This window comes from Pundamilia nyererei, unplaced genomic scaffold, assembly GCF_000239375.1.
Source record: "Pundamilia nyererei isolate P.nyererei 1_Seehausen unplaced genomic scaffold, PunNye1.0 scaffold00246, whole genome shotgun sequence".
Classification (NCBI taxonomy): Eukaryota; Metazoa; Chordata; class Actinopteri; order Cichliformes; family Cichlidae; genus Pundamilia; species Pundamilia nyererei.
The window spans coordinates 790717-801930 of record NW_005187647.1 but is presented as its reverse complement, the minus strand read 5'-3'; the positions used below and the strand labels follow the sequence as shown (position 1 = coordinate 801930).

Here is an 11214-nt window from a genome sequence, read left to right as displayed (position 1 = left end):
CTTTTTTTCTTTCAAGGTGGTCAAATTAAGTTTACTGACTTTGCCATAGAAAACAAAGCTGCCCAGTACTTGCACAAAAATAAATAAACAGGGATAATAAAAAGAAGAGATTGAAAAACAATAGACTGAGCCAGGAGGAGGAGGCTAAAGATCAAGCTGGAAATATGGAACCACTTAGGGCTGAGAGTGCAGCCTTAAAGGGTTAAAGATGGTTGTGGGATAAGTGGAGCTCGTTTATCGCAAATTTGACAGTGGTAGTTAAATGTAGAGTTTTCCCTCCAATCTGCCAGTCTGAGGAAGCAGACAAGCCTCTCTGCTTTCTTCACCACCTATCCGTCTCTCTCCTGTGCTCTTCTTTGTTGTCTATGGCTGCCTGTCTCCTCATCTCAGCCCTAAATCATCTCTGCGAAACGGGACAAAGAGAAAAAGGATTTTTTTCCTTGTGTTTCCTCTCTTCTCTCACGTCAGCACTCATTCTTATTTCTGCTTTGGTCCCTCACGTTTATCTTCTTCCCTTCATCTCCATCCACCCCTACGTCTTTTAAACCCTGAGTCTTTGCCCCTTTCTATTCTCGTTTCTTTCTGTGCCTCACAGTGGAACTATATTTTCAACTGAAACCCTGGAGTCTTTGCAGATGTCCGCAACCCGGCGCTGAAACGGGTGCTTACCAGCAGCCCAGATGCATTTGCCACTCCTTGTGATGTCCTTGTTATGTGAAGTGATCAGGATGGGGTCCGGCATCATGCAGAAGCAAAGTGGTGAGTACACCATGAAAAGACCACAAAGAGGCTGTTAGCATGATAGCATTACAACAGCAATTACAGCAGTTTCAATGTTTTCCCACTTTCTTAACAAATGAACTTATGTTCCACATGTACAACAAAACAGGAACCAACTGGAGATACCTGTGCATTATTTTAAAAACGTAACGATACAGACAAACGATACAAATATATATTTATTCATCATCATCATCATCATCATTATCATTTAGGACATGCTTACACTAGAGAGCAGGTGTCATTAAAGAAGCTTAGGTTGATGCAGTTCTTGTTTACACAGCTCTCATATAACTTTATCATCATCATAATGATATTTATCTGGTCTAATTAAATCACCTAACATAGAAACATCCATTTTTATGTTAATTACTCCAGAAACCCACAAAACAAGTATTTCAGAAACATTCTACAGAACTTATTGTATATAGATTATTTCTAATAAATAAGAATCACTTTTTATTTCCACGAATTACTTTATTTCCTCGGTATTCAGTGTATAAACTAGCCTGTCTTTTCTTGTTAAACTCTGTACCAGCATATAGTCACAGTGTTTGGGAATTATCTCCAGATCCAGATTTGTCTCTAATCACTTTCTTATCCAATCCCTCTGAAAACAGTCCAGACCACAGCCACACAGGTCTGTGGTAACCCTCATGCTCACCGGTGTCTGGTATTTCCTAAGAAATCAGAGACTAAAAGAGGGGGATCCGGTCTCAATTAGACCAACATTCTGGCTTGTAACATTTTTCTCTCTGCCCCCATCACCCACCTAGAGGTCAAGTGTTAAGATAATAATTATAGGGGCTTCATAAAGCCATCAGTTGCCACTAACACTCACTCAGGTTTATGCGCTTCCAATTCAGGTTGTGAAAAGGCAAATTGAAAGAACGAGAGATACATTTTCAAAATCTTAATTCTGTCATGTGCGTATGATAAACATGTGATGGCACTGGACGCACACAGATGGTAACATGACACATGAATAATTTATTATTTAGTCATCTTTATCATGTTTCACATTTAAAATTAAATCATTGCCACAAAATGGCTACTACTGTACAGCATATGTAAACAACTTCATGCAATTCCTAAAGTGGAATCTTTAATCCTCAATGTTTCCCAAATTAGGCAAGAGAACATTAACCAAACACATTAGAAGATAGCCTGTAAAATATGCAAGTTATAATGACTTATAAAAAGTCCTACTTAAAAAGTAATACATTATACGAGCTGAACATTGCATACTGGATGACATTTGATGCTAATACCTTAGAACAGGTTAATGTTGGATTGCATTTATAGGTCTAAAGGGTTAAATGCTAGCTGTTGGAATGACTGCTTGACCTGCTGTCAGCATTCATCTCTTTTTACCACGGAGATTTATGCTGTCATTTGATTTTTCCTTCCCGGGAGGAGGCACAAATTCCTCAGGGGTTGTGTCAGGAAAGGGAGGGCATCCCACGTAAAACTCTGTCAAATCAAACATGAGGAGCTACCAGCTGGGACGACCACTTGTGAATTAGGGAGCAGCAGAAAGTAGCTTAATTTTAATCTGTCTTTTCTCTTCATTCCTTGTTTGCTCTTTTTTCTCCTGCAATTATCCCTCACTCTATCAGTATTCATGTTTATGACCGACTGTAGTAAAAAAAAAAAACACTCAATGGGGGAAAAAAAACAACAGAAAATTGTAGAAAAATGCTTCCACCTACTCCTCTCACACACTCAAAAGACTTAATATGACAGCATAACAACTTGCAAAATAAGTAAGAACTGCACCATTATTATGAGACACATCATCCAAGTCTGTAATGTGCAATGAAGCAAAGTACCATTTAAGTTTGGATGACTTAAGCCTTTTTTGAGCAGCACACTGAGTTTTAGTCAAATCATTGCCTGTCTGCATCTACCAGGTCTGTCTGTATTACTCAAAGTAAAGACTTTGTGGGCACAGGTGTTAGAGAAGTTGTTTACCCAATGTTTTATATTTTATACTGTAGCAATGGCACTGGGAACTTTGAAAGTAGTTAGTACTTTTCTCACTGGCTACACATTTATGATTATACATTAAGGGGTGAGCCACGCATCTTAATTTTTTAATTCTGGTGTTTCTGGTCCGATTGTTACAGGTGTATAAAAATGAGCACCAAGTCTGCCTTTACAAATTGTTGCTAAAAAATGAGTTTGGTATTCTGATAGGATGCCATCATTGCAACAAGTCAGTTTATGAAATTTCTTCTCTCAGACTCTAAGTGGCATTATGGGAAAGTGGAAGCATTTAGGAACCACAGCAACTCAGTCGTAAAGTGGCAGACCACGTAACGTTACAGAGCAGGCTTGCTGAAGGGAATGGTGCAGTAGCTGCAGAGGTCCAAACCTCTTTAAATGTGCATTAATAGCAGCACCACAAATATGCAAATACTATATAAAGCACAGACTTCTTTGATAGTTATTGGTCTGGTTTGCAACCCAAAACTCAAAGTCGCCCCCCCAGTAATGCATATCTTTAATCATTAATACAACAGAAATCAGTGAGTTACAGGAAAAAATCATAACACATACAGTCGTTACGATTGGTAAAATAGTTACAGAGACCAAAACTATTTGTCATGCTGTAAAGTTAAGCGTTTTAACATGGGAGTCTACAGGGAATGGCTCATTTTTTGGTACCAGCAGTACAGTTGGTGGAGGTTCTGCAAAGGCTTTATGTTTCACTTTCTAAGACTGCCACTTGGATGCTACTAGTGATCCATGTCTGTTCACCAACAATTTTGGCTAAATGATTTTGCCTTTTGGGAAAACATAAATAGGTAAAGAATAAAGTCAAAGAATTTTAAAGAGTCAAAATCTTTAAAAATGAGCCCCAGGAAATTGGGGGGGGAGCATTATGTTTTAGAAAACTACTGAATCAATGCCCCTGTTCATCAAAGTGTGTGTAGCAGCATTAAACATGAAATCATCAGTCAATATTAAGCAATTGCTGCTACATCTGCAAGAAAAGTCTGACTAATTATTGAGCAACCTTCTTTGAAACAGCATAGAAGATGAAGAACATTGCATCATTGCACTGAAAACAGACAGTAATTAAAACAAGTATAACATATAAAGAGAAAAATCTACAGAGTCTCCTTATATTTCCCATTTATTATAGTTAACATAAAAACAATTAAAAACAAAGCTGCATCAGAAGACAAAACAGCCTATCAGGACCATCATGCAGAGCTCTAATGTCACATAAGGTAACAGTTTTATGCACTCAAATCAATAATGTTGTGCAAACACCTTATGAAGGTTTTACAGATCTCCAGGGGCTCCATAACAACATTTAAAGCTAGTAGAAAGTAGATGAAAATGTAACACAAGCTGGGAGATCAAGAGGTGAAAAAGATGTTAAATTGCAGCACATTTTTGACTCGGCTGCTGTCAAGTGTCTGGACATTGGGACATGACGGTAGCACCCCTACAGCTTGTGTTTTTTTAGTGTGCATCTCCACCTTTTTCTAGTTAATGTACACATTATGGAGCACTGTTGAAACATATCTGTTCCTGTTAAGAATATATTTTAAAATAGATGTGATCATTTTAACTTAAATATATAAACTTATAGCATAACCAGGATTTGTTTGTTTTTTGATTGGGTTTTTTAACTAGATTACATATACCATGTAAAGAAACACAACTTAGATTTTCATTATAGGGTTCATTGCATTTTTTTTAAGTTCTTAACTTACACACAAATAAACAGCATCATATGTCAACTCAGCTGCAAGCTGAAATTTCAGACATCAGGAACAAACTGCTCATATGGATATGACAAGTTGGAGAACTTGTTAGCTTCAAAACCATTATACAATATTGTTTCCTTATTTTTCCTATTTAAACTTACTAATCTCAGTGATCGTTATGCCGTCACTTTCCTTAAATACTCCAGTTTTGTGAATTGTGTTTTAGGGTGTAAGCTCTTTCCAAAATGTTAACATCTTTCCCTGAAACCCCAACAGATCTTGTTACACCTGGTGCTTGTTAAAAACCCAGGGCAATCCCATACGAGGTCAAAGTTCAGCGTTTTACGCTACCTTAACCTGCCGCTCCTCTGTAAGTCCCTTAAGCCTGCAGATCGATAGCATATGTGTAGAGAACTGTTTTTCAGACAATGAGCTGAGAGCTCAGCGGGTCTCAAAACCCAAATGGATCACTGAGTTATTCTGGGGAAATCTGCTCTGTTCCACTCTGCACTGGAGTTGAAAACTCTGTCTTTGGAAATCTGTTATCTTTAGTAACTCTGCCAAGATCACTTGAAAACAAATCTTCAACACCAGAAATTTTAATTACCTCTTCAAAGGAGTAGAACCTATTACATTTGATTTAGTGTTTTATAAAAAGAAAAATTACCAAAGCACTATTGTCATGTAGGGCTAAAGATGTTTTCATAGGTGAAATATATATATGAAAACTGAATATATATTATATACATTTTGCATTCTGCTCAAATTTTGGTGAATGAAATTCCATTATTTTATTTATATGATGGTTAAGACAAGTTAACCTTATTTGCTAAATCCATGTAGCTTGTATATCTTTGCGATGCAATTATATTCAGTTCTCAACCAAAGTCACCTCGAGGCACTTGATACAATAATTAAGAGAAACGCCAAAAATGAGTCCCCTGTGAGCAAACATTAGGCGACTGTGGGAAGGAAAAACTCTTTTAGCAGGAACCTCATGCAGAACGTGTCATCTGCCACGACATGCTGAGGGTGATGGGAGGACCAAAGACACACAATGGAAGAGTGCCAGAGATTAATAATAACTAACGATAATAGTGTGAATGCATTAATTTAGCTCCACTATCTCATTCAGATATGGTGAGCTCTGTTTCTAAAAATTAAAGATGGTGACAGATACAATGATTAAATAGTGCCTTCAAAACAGCAGACTGCAAACAGGTGCTGGATCACTCTTCTTATAAAGTCTATGGTCATAAACGGACTATTGACAGACGTGAGAGGAACAGTTTATTTAACATTAATAGACTGATAGTTTGTCACAAAATGTCTTTTTATGGTATCAGGTGCAGTTAAAGATTTTATATGTATGAGAACATACATACGTACAAAAAAATAATTTTAAACTTTTCATAATGTAGTCCACTTTTTAAATGTTTCTGAGCTTTTTAACTAATCGTTTTATTTCTATTTCACTTAAAAAAAAAATCATAGTCCTAATAATTAACAGAAGCTCTAAAATGAAATCTTTGCCCTTTCTTGAAAGATGAAAGAGTTCACAGGACACGTTTTTCCAACTAGTTTCACTGCTTCTCATCTAAACTAACAGGACACCTATTAAAGAAATCTGTTAATCCAGAAAAGAAAAAAACCCGCAGGAAAGGAAAAGCAAAGGGGAACCCACACTAATGTGGATGACACTAAAAGACTGATATATACAGAAGAGGAATTAAGGAAAGAGGAAACAGCTGGGGACCAAAACACAACTAAAGACAATCAAAGCAGGGACAGGAAGAAAAGCTGCACATCCCATGATTTAGGAAAACTAAACCTCAAAGTAAACACAGGAAGTAACTAAAGAAAACAGACAGAAATATTGAGAGTGAGGCATGGGACAGTGATGAGGAAACAAATACAGATGAGACAGAAGGAGGAACAGAATGGAAACCAACAGGGGAACTAACTAAATACAACCCTCAAATCAGTAACTAAAGCTCAGGACTGAAAAGAAAGCTAGATTTCACCAATTTACAATCCAAAGAAAACCAAAAATTAAAAACTAAAGATAATTATGCACAAAACTTAAAACGCCAGCTCCAACCCTTGAATGATTATAAGAAAAAACTGTTAAAAAGCTGTTCGTAACTCTTGATTTGACAGTCAAAAAAAGGTCAACATTTAATGAGAAACTAAACAAGACTATACACGATTAAATGTTTTCATAGTTGCCTTGACGTTACATGATCTTCTGTGTCTTTATCTATGAATGAATAACATGATTTGGGTTTTTGAAAACTTTTTAAGACAGGCTTCACTTTTGCTTTTGCACACAAACACATCCTAAACCACAGCCACACATAACAAGGTGAATGTAGTGACCCACAAGGATCAGAGTGTGATTGCTCAGACTCACGCACACTCGCTGTCTGCTGCTCAATCCAAATTTCCATCCTACCTTGCTTGTCTTTCCATATCCCTCCTTATCCCCGATGGATTGAAAGCATTCTTTCTTTCTTTGTCGAGTCTTCTCTGTACCTGGAAGCAGACACAGCCACTTGCTTTTGTTATAATATAAGACTTACCTTGGCTTAGATCTAAGCTTGACTGTCATACTGTACCTCACTGTTACAGTACATATCACATTTTTGGGATAGAAATAGATTAAAATATCTACTTGTTGACATATATCACTTAATAATATGTGATAATAATATATTTATCAAAACGTTGTGGAGCTAAATTTTATTTTTATGAAAGAAAAATCCCACTATTAGTCATTATAAGTTATAAGTTGAGTTACTGATCAGTGCTTCAGTCTGTAACCTCTGCAGTAGCAGGGAGTCCTCGATGAACAAAAAGAGCGTTGGTGCTGTTTTCATGTCAAATAAAGAATATTTCTTACTAAACGTAAGCCTACTCATTATCAGCGACCTACAGTTTCTAAAGAGCTACTCATACCAAGAAAGTGTTAGACTATCAAGTCATCAGGAGTGCATCGTCAGAGTGACATGTAAGCTTTGTCAGGACACAACTTCCTTTGTGCACCTGGTAATGTACATGTAAGGAGTTAGCTAAAAGGACATATAGACACAGCATCACACTCTGTGCTCTTCTCTATTCGAGCTAACAAGGCAGCAAACTAAGAAATATCAAAGATGCTGAACCTCAAAAAGAAGTGTGTGCCATTACGAAAGCAATTACTACAACTATTTGATGGAGTGAAATACTGTAACGCTTCGATGCATGATTTTTATAGAGTTCCTGGTAATGTGTTGATTTTCAGCAGTGGATCTTTCCCGAAATTCTCTTGGTATCTTGAGGATTTTTGGTGTCTCCTTTCCTTCCTCATCCTCTCGCTTCCTGGCTTTTATTTATTCCTTACTCGCTCCCTCCTCTACTTTTACTTTAATAACCCCTCTCCTGAATGCAGCTCTGGCTTAATCGTCTTCCTATTGTCTCCTGCAGCTCAGAGAGAAACATCAGAGGACTGTCGGAGCTGTTTGGAGTGTTCCCGGGACAACGGCTGCGTGCGTTGCCCAGAGCGACTCTTCCTGTTCCTGCAGAGGGAGGGGATATCTCACCATGGAACTTGTCTCCACGCCTGCCCTGCAGGACACTACGGACAGAGAGGAAAGGATGTCAACCGCTGCATGAGTGCGTTTTGTTTTTTTACTTTCCCCTGCAGAGATCTCTGACTGTGATCTCTGACTAAATATTTGCTGATAGTCTTACTCACATTAGCACGTATGACTTAACTGTCTTGAGGTCTGAAATAATGAAAAACAACCGACAGTACTCATACACAGAGTCTGCAGTCCCAGACCACTTCTTCTTTCTCTTTCTTTTCAAGATGCACCTTGCTTAATTCTTTCCAGAAACATGCTGTCCTAATAAATGAAAAGAAAACTTTACCCGACAGCACATAGTTTCTGTCTCATTTACTGGGAAAATCAAAGATTCCACAATAGTTCACTTTATTTCTTTTCCAAACATATTTACTATCACTGACTCCCCTTAACCTTAGCACAAAATGCAATATTAAAATCCTTTCTGATTTGCCCTTACCTCGGAGAAACAGTGAAAGAGCACACAATCTTCCCTGACTGCTCTGTGAACCGTGACTTCTAATCTTAATATATAAAGATTCTAGATACAACAAATCAGTTGCTTGGCATCTCAAAACGTCATCAGCACAAAGTTTGTTTTTGTTGGATGCACGTATTGCACAATCTGTATCTGTCAAGCACACAAAAGAACACGTTCTGTCTGCTTAAGGCAAACAAGACTAAAGCAAAATACAAATCACCTCTCTGAAAGTGAATTGGTTTTAACTGTTCGTGCGTTTCCTGACATAACAGCAGGTTTCAGTAGGAAACATATGATATTCAGGAAGCAAAGATGCTACTCTCTTTTTTCACCTTTAGTTTTCAGCAGCTTTGCTCTCACTGGACAAATTCAGCTTTTTAATTATTGTGTTCACCCTCTCAGCTAAAATGAAAATATGTGTGACCAGGTGAAAAATTGACTTTTTCATGTAACAATGAATACCCAAGTACTCTACGTTGTGTGTGATAATCTGTTTCCTCTCAGAGTGCCGTTCTTCAGACTGTGAGCAATGTTTCAGCCGAGACTTCTGCACCAAGTGTAAGCCTGGCTTCCAGCTTTACAAAGGCAAGTGTCTGACCCACTGCCCAGAGGGAACTCGTGCCCACCAGACAGACTGCCTTGGTAAGTTACACTTTTGATATCATTTGTAACTTAATAAGTCAAATCCTTTGTCCCTCTGTTTGTGATCCTGAGAAAAATGTATTTTGACATGATTATTATTACAGATAATGGCCTCTAGAAAACGGAATAAGCATTAATATAGTATAATAATATATAGTAATATAGCACTAATAAATGAATGAATGTTGAGAGTGAATGGTTGTCTTTCTCTACATCAACTCTGAAATAGATTGGTGACCCATTCACCCTTCGGTCAGTCTCTCTCCTCACTGCACCCTGACTAAAATCCTATTAGCACTGTTATTGACATTAGGTAGGTAAAAAGCTATTGCTTCATGTAAAAAAATAAATTGTAGTAACAGCTTTGATCTCACCAATTTAGAGTGAGTTCCTTCACTCTCCAAGAGCTGTTTCCAGTGTACAAAGCTAGTTTAAAGGGTTGATTTGAAGGATTGCTTCCCTAGGACGCAAGCCATTGTTTGCAGTCCCATTCACTATAATATCTGTCTTTCCACATTTTTATTAGGACTTCTTCTGCTTCTAGGCAGGCATTTCATCTTCCTCTCACACCGGATTCAGGGCAGAATGCATCCATACATTGACTAGCTACTACTAGCTCCACTGCTTCTTGGACTGTGTGGTACAGACTATCCAAATGACTGTGTTTCATCTGTTGTTAGTAAAATTCTTGTATTTTATTACGTTTACTAAGTGCTAGTTAGCAGGTATGTGTTTCTATTTCTATTTCTAACAAACATGAACACTGATTTACTATTGTCTACAAGGCTGCTTTTGAAATTACAAAAAAAGAAATTGCAAATGAATTTCACTTTTGCTACAACACTTTTTGACGGAAAACCTCTTAAGCAGTACAAATAAAATAAACATATTGTTTCCTATCTTATTTCTTGTTCTAACTTACTGTATGAAGTGTATTAACTAAAGCTTTCCTGACTCCAGCTATAACAAATGAGGGTCTGCTGTGCAATGGACACATTAGTGAAACTAATCTGAAAGGTTTAATCAACAGCAGGCCTGTTCTTCCAAGCTCATCTCCTTTTATCTACTTCTCTGGCTCTGTGGCCACATCTCTACTGTGTTTCATGTGTGATTGAGTGAGTATTTGATTATCTGTGGTTTGCGGGAGTTTTATCTCACTGAAATTTGCCTAATAATTTTGCTAAACTGAATTTGACCTGTACCTTTTGTTTCACATGCAAAGGATGTGGCATTAACAGAATTTCAAACTGTTTATCACATTAAATGAAGATGACAGCATGACTGCTACATTTAAAGGGGGGGAAATCTACCTTCTTCTGGAACATGTCCTATACTCCTCTACTCCCTTTCTTTCTCATCCCAGTGAAATTCTTTTTGATGGAGTCAAACCAGAATGCAACACACGATTCATATTAAAGGTCTTCAAAGAGGTTTTAGAATTTATCTTCATATCTCATTGTGTATCATCTCTGCCTTCTGACTAAGTGAGATGTATTGTAGAGCTCACTCATCATTTGACACTGGTCGATATTCCTCTGCCTTCTACAGACACCATCTGCAGCTACTGTTGCTTCTTGGCATCAAGTCCACATCTGTTTTTCATATCAGTGTTAGGGTTTCATGTCTGACTGTTAGTACACACCTCAAGCAACTGCCGAAAACAGTCTCTGGAAATCTCTTTATTTCAAATCTGACAGTGATAATGATAATGATTTCCAATTGTTGCTCCGTTTTGGCAAAGGTTACCGATTTTCCTTTGTGGTCTGTCTGGAAATTTTTGCAGCAGCTGATTTTGAGGGTGACATCACTCACCATTCAGCCAGTTACTGCAAGTGTAATGACCACTGTAGTAACTCTTCATCTAGCATTCATCTACCTTTGATTATAGCAACGTGTTTGTAAGGGTCTGAAATAAAATGTTAGTCTTAATATAAACTGCTCAAAAAAATTAAAGGAACACATTTTGATCAGAGTATAGCAT

The 11214-nt window shown here is 37.5% G+C and overlaps 1 protein-coding gene across 1 annotated transcript in view; it reads left to right on the top strand.

Moving 5' to 3' along the window:
* Positions 1-728: 728 nt before the first annotated feature.
* Positions 729-11214, top strand: part of rspo4 (R-spondin 4) — a 29004-nt gene continuing 18518 nt past the window's right edge. Inside the window, exons 1-3 of the mRNA XM_005749494.1 lie at positions 729-759; positions 7971-8159; positions 9096-9233. Coding sequence (XP_005749551.1) covers positions 729-759; positions 7971-8159; positions 9096-9233 — 358 coding nt within the window. The remainder of the gene's footprint in view (positions 760-7970; positions 8160-9095; positions 9234-11214) is intronic.